Genomic DNA, 17,103 nt, shown 5'->3' with positions numbered 1-17,103 from the left:
GTAATCACAGGAAAGATAGTATAGTAGTGAAAACTACGAGCCATGTGGTTGCATGGAGCTGCTAGCCTACATCGGATGATGCAGCGACGTCCATCATCATGCTATTATATTATAGCCAAATGAGTGTTCTCATTGCCTTTCTATAACCATGTGGTGTTGCACATTTTTTGACTGCACAGATTTGTTATGTTAGCCAAAGGGGCAGATAAAAATTTGAATGGCAAATGCGATAAGTGATATTACTGTCATGATGCCTCTCTCAGTGATAAGCTGTCCTGTAGGCTGCAATGAGTCGACATGTCTGGACGAGACTGGAGTGTCTTCTTGCATACAAATTTGCCTTTTTTCTCGTCTTCTGGGCCCATTTTCTTTCAAGTTGCAACACCCGTGGCTCTCCTGGCTGAGATGGATTATGTAATCCCCTGCCTTGTTTTTACTGAGGTAGTAAAATGCCTGGTATTTACAGAGACAGTGCAACCTCTCCAATCTCTGCACAGGGTCTGAGACAGCAGGTGGTGCTTTGCAGCCATGAATGTTAAACTAAACCTGCCTTTTTCACACAGCCAACCAATGAATATGTGGGATTGAGTCTATTCATGTGCTGAAAGTCATGTGATTGGAGCTGACATGTCAAACACTGTAAAAGAGCGACAATGTGGAAAGTAACAGACAGTGAGAGGAGAGACTGGCTTATAGAGATGGAAAGAGACAAGATTCCAAAGAAGAGATTTTTTTCTCCTCAGATTAAACAGAACCTCTTACGTTTTCCACATGGTTTGAGAGAGTAGTCACAGGAGTAGTAGCTCTTGTCAGATATTATTTGGCTGGCACAGAGGTGTCCCTTATTCCTCTGAACACAGGTTTTGGTGCAAAGAATCTTTCTAACCACGGGCCTGTGGATGGATTCACAGCATAATGTCTTCAGTCTTTCTCACACTTTAATCCTGAGAAAAATGCATAAAACATAACAAATCTTGTGCCTGTTTAACGGTTTATTATGGCAAAAGTGTCCACATTATCCATGCAGGATGCTACAAATACACCAGTTCTATCTCTAGATACTGAAAATGATTTGACTGAATGAAGTAGTCATAACTGTAGTCCTTAATTTAGATTTAGTTAGGGAGAAAGTAAAACCAAGTGGATAAGACTCCTAGCCAGGGGCAAAAGTAATGACTAAAAATAATAATAATAATAAGCACAACCATTCTGTATGTTTGGCTAAATAAGAAATAAATCAAATTAGACTATGATTTCTTTCTCGTAAATTTGTGTTTTATGTATGACTTTAATCAAGTTGTTGTTTTTTTCTCCAACCTCTCACCCAGCTCTGTAATTATTATTTTCATACACCATAATATGTAATCATGTTTAAAAAAAAAAAAGCATGCTTTTGAAGTGCCCTCTGCAGGCCAAATGTCTGTCATGGTTGGTCTGTACCAGTTTTTTTCTGAGGATCAGGGCAGCAGTGAGTTGTTTGAGTGTGTACGCAGACTCTGTACTCTTGCTGCTCTTGCCTTGTTAATGTTGAAAGAGGTTTTAAGAGTTCTCTGCTGTGCGACACAGGGAACCCTTCCACTTCCTCAACACTTAACTCAGAGGCACATATGTGCGTGTGTGCCCTCAGCTAGATCCTTCCTGTTTATTTCAGTGTTATTTCATCGTATTCTAGTTGTGACGGCAACTTGGTCACATGTGCTCCTTTAATATTGTGAAAGAGATGAACTATGTTTTTTTGTTAGATTCTTCAGTTTAGATAGTTAGCTCTGCTGTTGTGTAGACATGTCAAGTAAACTCTTTTTTTGGGGGTCTTGAATGGCATTTCTTTTCCTCGCTTTAATGTTGTCCGACCCCAGTTATCTTATGTGCCTTATCTTACCCTTGTATTTATTGTATATGATCCCTTACTTGTGCTCTCCCATGTCTTTTAATCCAGGGATGGATCAACAATATCCGAGCTGGTTCCTTCTCCTGCCAGGGGAACCACATCAAAGCGAGCTCCAAGCTGGTGGCCTTCACTACCGAGCAGGCTGGTAAGGCTATGAAAGTGTGTTCAACAGTAACTTCTGCTGCACGCAGACAGACAGCAGGATCCACTGCGTACAGTGTCAGCCCCTTTTGTGCCTGTGTTTCACCAAGTGACCACATATAATGAGAATATGGAGACGACTGATTCAAGTTCAAATGAAACATACCTAGGCAAAGTACTTGCTAAGAAAAAATAGACTGTGCTATGAAGACTGAGCGAGCCGGTTTTAACAATATGATCGATTTTAAAATTTCTTTGTATGTGTCTGCAGGTGGAGGTATGCTGGGCCTGTCCTCAGTCAAACCTGGCTCAGAAGGCCAATGGGTGGTCGCACAGATTTCCTGTCATTCTGGTAGTGTGTCTTTTATTCTTGTCAGCACAACCCAGTCCACTTCTTTCCTTCCCGTGTCCCTTTCCCTCTGCATAGCTGCACCACGGCCCAACCCTCAAGGACACTCTAGCTTCTTTTTAAAGAAAGTGAATCACATGAGAAATGGAAAATGCCTTTGCTCATAAAGGAAATAAAGCTAGACAGCTGTGGCCCTAATCTCATTTCTGTTTCCCCTCCTCTCTGTCAGATTTGGTGACTGATATGGACTTCTCTCCATTTGATGAAAGTCTCCTGGCAACATGCTCTGGAGATGAAACGGTAAGATTACTTTTTCTGTTTCTTTGTATTGATCTTTTTGTTGTATACTTACACATAAGTGCACTTTCCTCTCAGGCCTATGTTCTTCCTGGCAGGGCTTTGAATTCAATAAGAACCTGGTGTTTTTTTTTGTTATTTAAGCCTTTTGAAGTCTCCCTCCGCTCAGCACATTATCCTCTGCCACAGGTGCCCTAGCTTACTGGAATCTGCTGAGTGTGGATCTGCATCTTCAGACTCAGCAGCTCGGTTTACCACAGGGATCTTTTGAAACACGCACGCACGCACGCACGCACGCACGCACGCACGCACGCACGCACGCACGCACGCACGCACGCACGCACGCACGCACGCACGCACGCACGCACGCACGCACACACACACACACACACACACACACACACACACACACACACACACACACACACACACACACACACACACACACACACACACACACACACACACACACACACACACACACACACACACACACACACACACACACACACACACTGAAGTGGTCTGCAGCGCCCAGCATCTACAGTGCACTTTCCTTCTACTTATAATTTACTAACAGGGTATATTGTTTCACCATCCTGTGTAAAAGAGTGAAACTGAGCGAATGCACCCACTTGTGATGTATGAGCATTTTTACTGACATAAAATGAACTAATGCAGTTTAATTTCAAATGTATGAACCTGAAAATAAGCACAACATGGGACGTTTAATGTTCAAAGGATCAGAAGTTCTCTGAGTTTTGAGGACTATTTCCACCGAAGATGATGGAGAAACATTTCTGCTGGCTAGGAGCAGATTGGATCTTTGAAATTGTAAGCTGTGGAAAAGCGGAAGTGATGCTGCCAGCCACCTTTTTTTGATATTTCCCTTTCTCTTTGTGTGTTCAGATGAAGCTGTGGCGTTTGTGTGATCTGGAGCTGCAGCAGCCCAGCAGTCCGGAGCTGACCCTGCATCCAGGCCAGGGCAGGCTGGAGCTGGTGCTTTTCCACCCCACCTCCTCTGGCTTGCTTGCTGTGGGCACCACCAAGTGCCCCCTGATTTGGGACACCAGCCGCCAGGATACACCGCTAGCAGGTACAGCTGGCGATTTTGAGCAGCTCATATACACACACACGCTTATTTGTGCACATATATTAAAACACACACCACAATCCAAATGAATTTTGTCAGTCTTTTGTCGTACATTATGCACTGTCTGCATTTAACATTTCAGTCTCTTGTCAGTTAGTCTTCAATTTTTGTTGTGGCCTGTGTGTGCAACCTGAATGTATATATTTATATTTGGAGTGAAGTGGTTGGTTTCCTTCTCTTTGTTGGGGACTGTCTGACTGACACTGCCTACGTTTTACAGCCCTGTGGCTCTGTCTAAGTGCCGGAGCAGCAGAGGTAATGTTTTGATTTGCTGTCCTGGTCCCAGTCTCCACCAGACTGGCCTCAGGATGCAGTCACTATCCTCTGGCCTCAACCCCCCCTACCACAAACACTGTCCCCCTCACCCCATCACCATGACAGCTGGCCTGGCTGCTGCTGCTCACTGCTGATCCAACTTTTCATGAGCTGTACCCGCACACGCTCTCTTTCATCATTTTCCTCATTCATATGCGGTTGAGGAACAAGGTCTGAATGATAAAAAAAATGAATGAGTGTGTTTCTTTTAGAGTTTACGTTAATGTCACTTTTTGTGTAACTGTCTTAACAAGTGCAACCTCTCATTTCTTTTCATCCGTTTGGTGTCTTATTGAAACGGAACTAATCACACAAGCTGTGCTGTGCTCACTTATGGCACAACAGCCCAAATACGTGTCATGCTCGTAATTCCGCTCATGGGCCTAAACCGTAGGGATCCATTCTTAAATCATCCTTACTTTGTATTTTTTGTTTCTGAATTTGATGTGCTTTATTTATGGCTTCATCTCTCCCCTGCATTTTTCCCTGAAGTGATCTCACAGATGTTTTCTGTTGTGCTCTCTGTCTTGACTCTGTGTGTGTTCTGTCTTTCTATGTTCATAGTGTGTAGCATCATGCTTTCTTTTTCCTTTTTTTTGGTCGCTGTCTATCATGAAAGAGGTGCCCCTCTGGTCCTTTCCCTGCTTTACCTCTCTAAATGAAGATGTGTGTGTCTGCAGTTCTGGAGCAGCATGGTGACCAGCTGCAGAGTCTGAGCTGGAAACAGGACGGTTCCCTGCTGGCTTCCTCCTGCAAGGTAATGACAGCTCGCACTTGCACTTGCACTGCACCACCCAGACACAGAAAAACACACGCACACGCCACACGCCACACACACGCACAGGCACACACACGCACACACACGCACGCACGCACGCACGCACGCACGCACGCACGCACACACACACACACACACACACACACACACACACACACACACACACACACACACACACACACACACACACACACACACACACACACACACACACACACACACACACACACACACACACACACACACACACACACACACACACACACACACGTAGTTGCAGTGTGTGACCACTAGATGCAGCCAGCGGCTCATATTCAGTGCAGCATGCCTCACATTGGACACTGCTGCTGGTTATCTGTTATTAAGGGGTTTATTTAAGCAAAACGTCAATAGGAGTAATGCTCATAAAAAAAGGGCGGGGATCACATCACACACTTGATTAGGAATTAGTGAGCGGTTCTTTACAGGGAAAAAATAATAAACTTTGAAAGCCCTGTGACCTATTAATAGTCGGTTTTAATGCATTAATAATGATGACAAAGGAAGAACTCTTGGCAGTGTTTTGCAGTTGATAAAGAGCCTATGGAGATTTTTTCGTGTCCCACAAGAAACTATATTAACTTGTTTACCAGGGCGCTAATGAGGGCATGTGTGTGAAGGATAAATCTATACAGGGATTTTGTTTTGTCTGACTCCTGAGGCCCCGCGGCCCCAGTACACACCCCTGTCTGCCCTGTTGAACCCTCCTGTCTTCTGGTGCAAGTTTCCGGCTAATCAGGAACTGACAACCACTGCTCCTTTCGGGATGTACAGTAGCTTCCTAGCATACAGGGAAAAAAACTAAAGAAGAGCTTAAGTCTTCCAGGGATTTTATGCATCCATATGGCCCCATTCTCATCTGTGTCATCAGGAAATAATCACACAGCTTGATGGCCTTTCCATTAGGTTGTTAATATTTTGTGTAGGAGGATGAAGGACAGAGGTGGGTTTATGACTAAGGAGGCAGAGAAAGAAGGAATTTATGAGTTGAGCTGGAATTGTTTCATGAATATATTCAATTTATACAAAGAGCCAGAGGCGATTTCATCAGTGGAGGTTAATATAATTCATTTGTTTAGTGACAGTGAGGTTTCCTATGTATTTGCATCCTTTTTTAAAACCAGACAGACTGATTGATGTGAAAATGAGGCCCCTGGTGTATACTTTAGACAATGCATGATGAGCCTACTTGTGCTTGAGACGGGATAAACTTTGACGCAAAAGTCTACCACATGCAGGCAATTAACAGGTATGATTGTCAGTTCAATCTCTGTTGTTTGTCTTTGCTCTGACAAGTAACAAATTACTCCACCCATCACAGGCAGCGTCCAAATCATGACATTTACCATGACAGGATAATGATCCATCCCACAGCCACCACCCTTACCATCAGCCTTAAAAAAAAGGAAAAGGCACCTGAAAAGAGAGGGGGGATGAAAAGATCAGAGTCGGGGAGGGCCTCTGAGGTTCTTGCCCTGTTGGGCTCTGGTGTCATTTAACCCAAAAGGCCCCTTTCAATCTCTCCAATCCAACTTATTAAAGCAAATAGGGCCCGCCAACATGTGGGTCCAATCCCCCGGCCCTCCCATAGGGTAAACATTGGGGCGCAGTGCTGCGGGGGCAGATGAAGGGGAGACCACCACCCCATAGAGCAGGAATCATGACAGGCCTCGTTTGGACCTAGAGAGATGTATATTTATGACACTCTTGGAGGGAGAAAGGCACCATTCATTTAAGGGAAGGGAAATCCACAGGTAGTATGAGCAGAGAGGGAAGAAGGCCTGTGTTTATTCCAATAATGGAAGGGACATGGCAGTATACTATTTATTTAGAATAATCAATGAGGGCGGGTCCTGCAATCTCAAACTGCCAATCACACCAAACCGTGGGAGGCTGATATGAGAGAGAGAGGGACAGGGAGGGAGGGAGAGAGAGAGAGAGAGAGAGAGAGATAGAGAGACCTCCAGTTGAAGATTCCCAGCGTCTGTGTGTATGTATATGTTTACAACACGTGAAAGTTGTGCGCAGCAAACTCTCAGGGAGAAACTAATTAACAGCAGCTTGAGAATGAGGGTCCATAACTTTGATTAAACAGCTGCTGTGTCAGCACAGAAACACACACTTTGCTATCCTGGCACTCTATCTGTACGTTTATGATTTGAGGTGTGTTCGTGTGTGTGTGTGTGTGTGTGTGTGTGTGTTATTGTCATAGGCTTAAGAGAGTGTGTTTGTTTGTCTGCGCATGTGTGTGGTTTTCTTGGTGGACACATCTGTATGTGAGTAGCCCCTCATCTGTGTTTGCACAGCCAGATAGTTCCCTCCGTTGTGTTCAACACTTCGGTTTATGTGCCAGTGAGTGATATATTTTTGTGTGTATGTACAGTAGATATGTGTGTGTTTTGGTTCTTTGGTTATTCTTAAGTGTGTTTGCAAGGTCAGGGAAGTGAAATTAAGGTTGCAACAGAGCTCTGACAATAAGTCAATTGACAGAAAATGAATTGGCGACTGTTTTGACGATTAAATCATTTAAACATTTTTAAAATCTTTTATATGTGCCAAATGCCAAAAATGTGTGTGTTTTGATGCCTGTCTTTGTCATATATGATCATAAACAACTAAATATTTCTGACATTGAATTGACAAAACTTTGTCTATTGATTTATTCAGAAAATTAGCAGCGGACTGATTGATAATGAAAAGAATTGTATGTTGCAGCCCTGGTTGGCCATCTAAAGTTGAGTTTATCAACCAACATTTTCCAGAGCGTGCGCGTGTGCGCGCGTGTGTGTGTGCGCTGTTACACATTGAGGACGCTTGCAGGTCAGATATGGTTTCAGCCAAATTTTGGCATTTTTGCAACAGGTGGGCTCTCATCCATTGTGAGTTTGTGTGTGTGTGTGTGTTCTGGCACTGCTCCCTGAGCCATTGGCTTAGGCCTAGGTCAAGACATAGCCGCCTCGGGGCATCATATTCATGGGTGGACAGACTATACAAACACACAGTTTGAGAGAGAGAGAAAGGGCACATTAAGAGTGTTCAAGCTAATAAACAGCAAATAAATCCCCACTTGGATTGGAGAAGCTGAAGCTAAAGAATATAATGCTGTATTTATGCCAAATGTTTCATGGTACCTCTGTGTGTGTATGTGTGCTTGACTGTCATTGTCAGCCTCCTGATTCCCTTTGACTTACATGTGTGTTAAGCGTATGCATGGTTTAGACTTTATACTTATTACCTGTTATCAGCTTCACATGTCTGCTGTGATCGCAGTCACACCGCGGTATTGAGTGACACGGCTGCAGACATGTCCCGGTCACAGCCTGATTCCATTAGGCCCCATTTCCTCTCAATCACGGAGGGGGCTCAGTGATTGGTTGCCGTGATTGATGCCAAATGCGTGTTTTTTGGGCTGACTGGGGTCAAGGCACATGAGGCTTTGGAGAGGTCACCGGATTGCATTTGCCGACGATGAATCAGTCAGATCGCGCTGATAAATGAAGAAACTCCAGAGAGCTTGTGTTGTTCTTTAATTGAATTATACTGAGGTAGAGAGACTCTCATGGGAATGTTTTTAATGTGTGGTTTTTATATTTCTGTTGTCCATTTTAGTTTCTATGAAAACAAAAACAGCTGACTAAAGAGCATTTAATCCCGTCTGCCTTTCTTTGTTAGAACTTTAAGTCTTGACTTCGCACATGCTCTTTGCACATTTTAATCATACTGCCAGTTTATTAGGTACATAGCTTAAACTTTTGCAGTTAAATACAACAGTCCTGCATCAAATCCTCCTTTCATGAAGGTTATAACTGTTTAGAGGTGCGGATTCACCTATATGATGTTTGTATTTTTATGTTTTTGTTTTTTTTCCCATTCATCTGTCTAGGACAAGATGCTGCGTGTGTTTGACCCCAGAGCCCAGCTGACACCTGTTCAGGTAAGTCCCCTAGTAACGCCCTCACCACATTACCAAAACACTTTGCTACTGTTCTTATAATACAGGGAAATCAAATACAGCTATACAGCTTAGGAAACCATTCATTCAAATATAGATACAACCTTTTGTAGCCCAACTCAAAGGTCCCTTGTTATGCTCATTTTCAGATTCATACTTGTATTTTGGGCTTCAATTAGAATATGTTTACATGCCTTAATGTTCTACTTTATGAACGACTTTAAATCTATGTGGTCAAATCAGCCAACACATCCATATCTATTCTGAAGCTTATATTAAATGCATCATACAGTCCAGATCGAGCTGATGGATAGAACTGACAGGGGAGAGCAGGGACAGTGAGACTTGGTGAACTTTGAGGACAGATACACATGTGACTGTGTTTTTCAAAATAAGTTTAAGATTTGTACAAAATATATGGACATGAGATCAATAGGATTATATCTATCTGTGTCACTTATAAATTAAAAAGGAAATACCACTAAATTGTAAGGGAAACATCTTTATTATTAGATGGGTTTTTTTGGTTGATGGAAACAAAGAAATACTTCCATGGCAATGACTGATACATTAGAGCTGAGGACTAATTAATTACTAATTAATTAATTACTGAACATGCCGACAACTTTGAAGATTTTTTTTTCTTTTTTATTGTGAATTAAACAACAAATAGGACAAAATAACAGAAAAGAGTCAATGTGCATAACCATTCACCCCCTTAAAGTCACTACTTTGTATACCCCCCTTTTTGCGGCAATCCCATTCTTCCTTGCAAAACTGCTCCAGCTCCTTCAAGTTGCACGGTTTTCACTTGTGAACAGCAATCTTTAAGTCTGACCACAGATTTTCTATCAGATTGAGGTCGGGGCTTTGACTAGGCCATTCCAACTTATTTACATGTTTCCCCTTAAACCACTCAAAAGTTGCCTTAGCAGTGTGTTTGGGGTCATTGTCCTGTTGGAAGGTGAACCTTTGTCCTAGCCTTAAAGCACGCACAGAGTGGTACAGGTTTTGCTCAAGAATATCCCTGCATTTAGCACCATTCATCTTTCCCTCAACTCTGACCAGTTTCCCAGTCCCGGCTGCTGAAGGACATCCCTACAGCATGATACTGCCACCACCATGTTTCACTGCAGGAATGGTGTTCTTTGGTGATGTGATGTGTTGGGTTTGTGACAGACATAGCGTTTTCTTTGATTGCCGAATAGTTCAATTTTATTCTCATCAGACCAGAGCACCTTCCTGCATACATTTAGGGAGTCTCCCACATGCCTTTTTGCAAACTCAAAATGTGCCATTTTGTTTGTTGCTGAAAGTAATGGCTATTGAGCGTAGGGCTTATGTTTTCCTATGTACGGTGCCCTCCTTGCCTTGTCCATGAGTTTTGCTGGGCGGCCGTCTCATTGCAGGTTTGCTGTTGTGCCATGTTCTTTCCATTTGGTTATGACAGATTTGATGGTGCTCCTGGGGATCATCAAAGACTTGCATATGTTCTTATAACCTAGCCCTAACTTGTACTTCTCAACAACATTGTCCCTTACTTGTTTGGAGACTTCCTTGGTCTTCATGGAAGTATTTGGTTAGTGTTGCCTCTTGCTTAGGTGTTGCAGCCTCTGGGGGCTTTCAAAAAAGTTGTGCATATGCACAGAAAGATCACGTGACACTTAGATTGCCCACAAGTGGACATTATTTCACTATTTGTGTGACTTCTGAAGGTAATTGGTTGCACCAGAGCTTTTTGTGGGCTTCATAATAAAGGGGGTGAATAAATATGCACATGCCAATTTTCAGTTTTTTATTTCTAAAAAATAGTTTTATGTATATATTTTTCTCATTTCACTTCACCAACTTAGACTGTTGTCTTCTGATCCATCACATAAAATTCAGTTTTTAAAAAACATCAAACTAAAGGCTGTAATGTAACAAAATAGGTCAAAAGCCAAGGGGAGTGAATACTTTTGCAAGGCACTGTAGGTGCTGACTTCAGGACGTCTCTGACTACGTACATGCTGAAAATATACATGCCAAAAATGAATTTAGAGATATAAGAGATTTCAAAGTAAATGTCTCTCAAAGTGGATTCAACTCTTTCCCAAGGTCTAGTGTTGAAAAATACAAAATATCGAATCACAATACTTCTCAGTCTCTCCTTCTCACTGCGTTTAATGATAAACATGTTTACAGTTACTCCGCTCACCACGGGCCACTGTTTCATCCACTATTGATTTATGAATGTGCTACACAAGCTGCAGTCCCTGCTCTTCTCTTCCCACGGGTACCAATCCCACACTAACCTAGCACGACCATGAACCTCTCCACTCTCACCCCTCTCTCGTTTCCTTATTCCAAATTTCTCACCAAAAGGACAAACAGGCCTGAACCAATAGGCTTCTGTCACAACCTGCAATGAGGAAGTTAGAGTAGTAGAGTGTTTGTGTGTCAAAGATGAAGATGTGAGATGTTGGTCAATGTAGAGCAAATATTCTCACACTTTTCAGCGGTGGACCTCCCAGGGTGTTTTAATTACTGGGATGCCCGGTCTGCCTTTAGGCCCTCTGATTTATAAATATGAGGAATCCTGCGAAAACACTACATACCGCAGCAGACATGCAATTTTTAGACCACAGAAATACCTGGAAGGCACATCGTCCTGTGTCTGTGATTGAGTGTATGTGCGCCCCCCCCCCCCCCCCCCCATGTGTTGTTTGGTATGTGTTTTTGAAACGAAGACGCCTCCGTAAAAGGCTTACTGTTTCAGAGGTATGTGATGTCATTGACTCTGACAGGAAGGGAGTCAGCAGTCGAAAAGGTGGATTATTTTCTTTGTGGCACACTTAGACTGTATGCCTTTACGATACAAAGTGTGAGTACAGTGCGTGTTCGTCTGTGTTTGCTTAAGTAATATGAGCCGAGTCGGCTGGCTCCCATCCAGTGTTTGAACCTGGATGTTTACATCAGGTTTGTCGGTGTTGAAGTCCTTTTTTAACGCACTGCTTTTCAGCAGACTGTTTCAATTTTTTTCCATTGCGAAGGCTCTTTCACCACCCGACACACAATGTGGACATCAAGCATAGCTTTTCAGCAGCGCTCCAGATCGCCTGAATAAATGCTAACCCAAGACCTTGGTCGCTCCGCAGACTCTGTTTAACAAATTGAAGTACTTCAAATAAAATTGCACTGAAATTAGATGTAAATTACCTCTTGCAGCCAAAGGATCTTATAAGTTCAGATTGAATCAGTGTTTGGGTAGTCTGTCTGTCTGAAACAGCGTCCCAGTGGTTCCTGGTGGCTGGGATGAGCTGCTTGGACATTCCAGCCAAGTTTATGGCATTTTTTGACTTCATTAGATCCTTGTTGGTGGCGGGCAACAGACCGTATCGGGAGAAAGAGAGGAAAAACATGCGACAAAGGTCTTAAGCCAGAACTAGGAATATGTTTTAAGTTTCATCTTTTTGGTATGTGCTTAAGACCAACTCCTGGACTGCCTGTACCGTACTTACTGCTTTACCAAACTACATTTGGTATCTATTGTCACTTTGCAGACTTTCCAAATAATCTAAAATTTTTTAGTTTAACAACAAGAGACGACATTCTTTGTAAGGGCCTGTGTCCAAATAGCTTAATCAAAAAGTGCTGGTTTTGCCAAGAACATTATCGTTGGCTAGGTAGCTATTTTAATGCTATGTTAACAGAGGGTTGACGACACAGCTAACAACAAACTTACATTTGCTACTTTTATGCTCACTCTCTCTGTTTTACAATTTCTTTTCTCCCTGTCTTTCTCCCTCTCCTTCTCTTTCTCTGTCAATAACAAAATTGTTAATCTAAAAATGGTCTGTGATGTTGCTTTTGACCACTGGGTCACCAGGACACACAGAGACCACTGGGCCAGGTCTATTAGTCTCTCTCCGCTCTCTTTCTTTCCAACTTTCTCATCAATCTTTTTTGTCCGACTGCAGAGCAGGACCAAGGAGTGAAGAAGCCAGATTCCTCATGCGGCCCTCCACCACACTCCACCCCACCCATGGCTTCACCCCCTCACACCAAGAGTTAGCACCCAAATTAAATTTATCAGAGGGTTGCTTTTTTCCATTTTTTTGTTTGTTTTGGGTGCTCTTGTTTTCTTGTTCCCTCCGCGTATATCTTGATAATATTGTGGTCCTGCTTCAGTTTGGAGTCCTCTGAGAGCAGAGCGGGCAGAGCGGGCAGAGCTTCACCATGAAAGTTTTCAGATGTGCATCTCGAGAGAAAGTGCAACGCCCCATCTGCTGAAGGAGGGTTTAAAGGGTGCGGATGACTAATTCTAAACACAATGGAACATGATGAGAATAGTAATTTGGATGTATAGAAGAGTGTGAGGTTTAAATTGTTCAACACCATAAAACACAAGATTTTCACATTGTATCAGCAGTTACAGTGAGATTCCACAAAATAGTTTGTTTGTGCCTGATGCAAGCTCACAGTGAGGCTCTACCATTTTCTTTCAGTTTGTATTTTGATCAGTTTGTTGTTGTAAATATGATGTGATGGCAGGGAAAAGCCAATCTGGCCACAGAGTAAACGGAGAGGGGCAGAGAAGTGTCCACGCTATTTGAATTTGTAACCTCACTCAGAGGTCTGTTTGGCTTCTTACACAAGAGTCAGTCAGTCAATCAAGAGAAGCCGCAAGTCGTCTCTGAAAAGATTTCTGGGGAAGGATATCTCACGAAAGCTGCAGAACATTGGAGTGAAATGTTTTTTGTTTGTTTTTTTAGGTGGAAAGAGTTTGCATTTCTCTGGAATACATAGTGTGCTGTGTGCATCTAAGGGTGCTTTTACACTAGAGCTGTTTGGTCCGTTTTAACCGAAACCCTGGAGCATTTTGTCGGAAAGTCCGGTTGGTTTTGGGGTGGTGTGAAAGCTCATTTGAACTCTGGTCTCAATTCACTTTCAAGTGCAGTAGACATTTGCTGACTTTAGGCTGATGGAAACACCAAAGCGAAATCAGGAAAACCCAAGACTGCATAGATTTGGTATTCCTTCATTATTTCTGAGACCACGATATGTTGGCAAGTTTAGGATATTCTGTCCCATAGATGAGTGACCGTTTCTTCCATGTGACATTTGTTCACAATGTTTGGTCGGCATGACAAAGTGAAATGTGGCCGCTTACCGAACCGAATGGAAAATGCAGCAATGTTTTTACTTCCCTCCATCATTAGTGTTTATCTCATAGTCCAAAGGGTTACTCAGGACCTCCCCTCTATCAGTAAGTAACAGTCAATATGATAGCTGATAAACTTGGAGGTTTTTTATTTTAAAAGCTGGGGTGGCACCGTGAGGCTAGTCTGTCTTATATGGGCAGGAGGTGTACAACCTACATGACCCCCACCCTTCCAATGATCCAGCCCCTGAGCTGGGACTCAGCTCAAGTGCATCCAATAGTGTCCTGGTTCTACCCATGGCAGCGTGGTCGAGTGGGGCTGGCTCATCCTTGTGGCCAGTACTAAACTACCAGCACCCCTAGCCAGGTGGGGTAAATTTAGGCCCTAATTACAGCCCTGCCTTTGCTGTATTTATGGGAAATAAGACTGTGCAGGGTAATTAAGGTCTTGGACAGGAGGAGCAGTATATACTGAATCTGTAATCAGTGCAAGTGTGTATGTATGTGCACGAGCATACAGACGGTTGTATTTAGGTAGTTGGCACACAGGGGAGAGTGCGTGTGAGTACATGTGGCATCCTTTCATTCCCTATCCCACTTCTAAGGAGCACATTGAATTTCAGATTTGGGTTTTGTTTTGTTGTCTGTTTTGCATGACTTTCTTTTCCCCCCAGTCCATCCACTATAACACACATTTGTGCTAATATGTAGATAAGGCCAAACCTAATAGTGTGCAAAAACAAGTACTTAAATAGAATTAAAAGTTTACTAATAAATAACTAACTACTTAAGTAACACAAAGGTATTGACTGAAAAAATTACTTTAGTATGTGACTTAAAGAGACAGTTTGGTAATTTTGAAGTGTGGTTGTATGAGGTACTTATCCATACTGTAGTCAGGATGTTACCTACAGTAGATGACGGCCAACACACTGTCTGTTTGGAGAGAAAGTCCCGACACCTCATTCAACCACAGGAGTCCCCTCATACACACCACATTTCAAAAACAGGCAAACTGTCCCTTCAAGAAATAAACTTTTAAAAATAAAAACAGTGGCACACATTTGATGTGGATATGACTGGAATTATTTCAACCACAGATGATCTTCCTCAGGTAAAGGTAAAGCAGTGCACATATTTACTTATTTTTATTTATTTGTGGTACAAAGTCACAATTTTCTGATAAGACGACCTACCATATATACATTGGACAATATCCCCAGTCTTTATCTCTGAAGTGTGATCACAAAATATTATATTAATTTTATATTATATAAATCTTTCTGAAAATGTCTCATATCATATGACTCATTTAGGCTGATTAGTAGATAACGCTGTGATGTTTCATCATTAATGCCCTATTGAATACAGGTGTGTTCACGTCTTCACTTTGACCTGAGGAAAACAATCATCTATATTGTCCACATGAAATAAAAGTATTTTTTTCTTTTTTCTTTTTTTTACTTTTCTGTCTCGCTTCCTCAGGCTACACCAACTGGCAGACACCCCACACTGGTTTCACATAATTTTGAAGCGTGATATAATGTGTGTGTATATGTTATGTTGCTGTTCTATTAACTATTAGCATTAAACCAACAGACATACTTATTTACTTCTCTGTCAGCTCAGTGTCAGCACAGTTCTTTGACGTACTGACTTCAGATCAGCGTTTACAACCGGAGCCCGCTGCACTGTGTACTGTGGCACTGTGTGCCTGTAAATATTAACTGCTAGCTCTTTTTGATAGCCTTAATGTTAACGTTACTCTTGCTGTAGCTTCAAATGTGCTGCTTTGAACAGACTCATGTGGAGGTGGGGCTGCAGTAGGATAACAGAGCGCCAGCAGACCTGGGACCAGCTGATTACCTGCCTCTTAGATGGATCATGAATGCAAAGAATAATAAATCTCATCTCATCTTCTCATCTCATCTTCATCCGCTTATCCGGGGTCGGGTCGTGGAATCATAAATAGGCTAAATAAAAGAGTAAAATGCTGCATTAAAACTTCTTAGTACTCAAGTTACTTTAGTACATGGAATGGTAACATGTTATATCTTCCAACATATCTTTTGGCTTAAGAGTTGCAACTTGGTGTTATTATGTTGTCCTATTAGTTCGACAAAGCTTTTCAAAACATTAAAACATAAAAAATCACCAAAGATAAACATTATATGTAGCATGAAAGCTGTTTCATACACTCTTTGCTATTCTTGGTTCTGCCCTCCCTGCCATAACATCCCTATACTGGCCTCTTGTTTTCAGTCGAGTAGTTAGGCCGCCGCCCTGCCTTCCTGTCCTGAGCTACTCGGCTGCTCAGACCCGGCACACAGGGAGAAAAAAAGGCAGGCACATTTGCTGACCTGATCCTAAGTTGTTTTGTGGATGTAAGGACACGTGCCTTAGTGGGCATGTGTGTCTCCTCTCTCTTGTCTCATTGTATCTTCTGATCTATCCCCAATGTCCCGTGTGTTTGCTGAGTGTGTGGTTCTGTATATGAGTGTGTCTGTGTGTATGTATACCATGTGTGCTTCAAATTACAGTGCTGAAAATACCCCTCATAGTTTTGGGCCAGTGCTGGCCGTAGAGCTGTCGATCTGCGGTCGCTGGAAGAGGAGGGAGACAGGAAAAGGGAATAGTTTGCTGGACTTGGGGGCCAGATTCCTCTTTTTCAGCTCAAGCTTCTGCTGCTTTGGGTGAAATTAGAGAGGACCAAGGGCTGGAAATGGGTTTGGACTTGAGGAGTGAACGCTGGGCAGGGCCAAAGAAAAGCACAGCGGTTTTACTGCTATAGGTGGCTGAGAGCAGCCAGTCATACCATCTTTTATATCCTGCCATAAATTACACAGACTTGTGTGAGCGTGCGTGCGTGCGTGCGTGCGTGCGTGCGTGCGTGCGTGCGTGCGTGCGTGCGTGCGTGTGTGTTCATGGATGGTTCATTTAGTTATTAGTTGGTTCATAGTAAGTAAGTTCATGGATGGTTCATTTAGTTATTAGTTAGTTCATAGTAAGTAAGTTCATGGATGGTTCATTTAGTTATTAGTTAGTTCA

General features: G+C 42.6%; 1 protein-coding gene across 2 annotated transcripts in view; it reads left to right on the top strand.

The window, feature by feature from the left end:
* LOC310959592 (mitochondrial import inner membrane translocase subunit tim16-like) overlaps positions 1-17,103 on the top strand; it is a 117,990-nt gene that overhangs the window by 306 nt on the left and 100,581 nt on the right. For both annotated transcript variants that reach the window (XM_083930998.1, XM_083930996.1), the window contains exons 2-7: positions 1,937-2,033; positions 2,301-2,381; positions 2,608-2,678; positions 3,585-3,771; positions 4,824-4,900; positions 8,844-8,894. In XM_083930998.1, the coding sequence (XP_083787124.1) occupies positions 1,937-2,033; positions 2,301-2,381; positions 2,608-2,678; positions 3,585-3,771; positions 4,824-4,900; positions 8,844-8,894 (564 nt within the window). The remainder of the gene's footprint in view (positions 1-1,936; positions 2,034-2,300; positions 2,382-2,607; positions 2,679-3,584; positions 3,772-4,823; positions 4,901-8,843; positions 8,895-17,103) is intronic.

The sequence above is a fragment of the Echiichthys vipera genome, assembly GCF_963691815.1.
Source record: "Echiichthys vipera genome assembly, chromosome: 17".
NCBI classification, from domain to species: domain Eukaryota; kingdom Metazoa; phylum Chordata; class Actinopteri; order Perciformes; family Trachinidae; genus Echiichthys; species Echiichthys vipera.
This window is presented reverse-complemented; position numbering and strand designations above follow the sequence as displayed.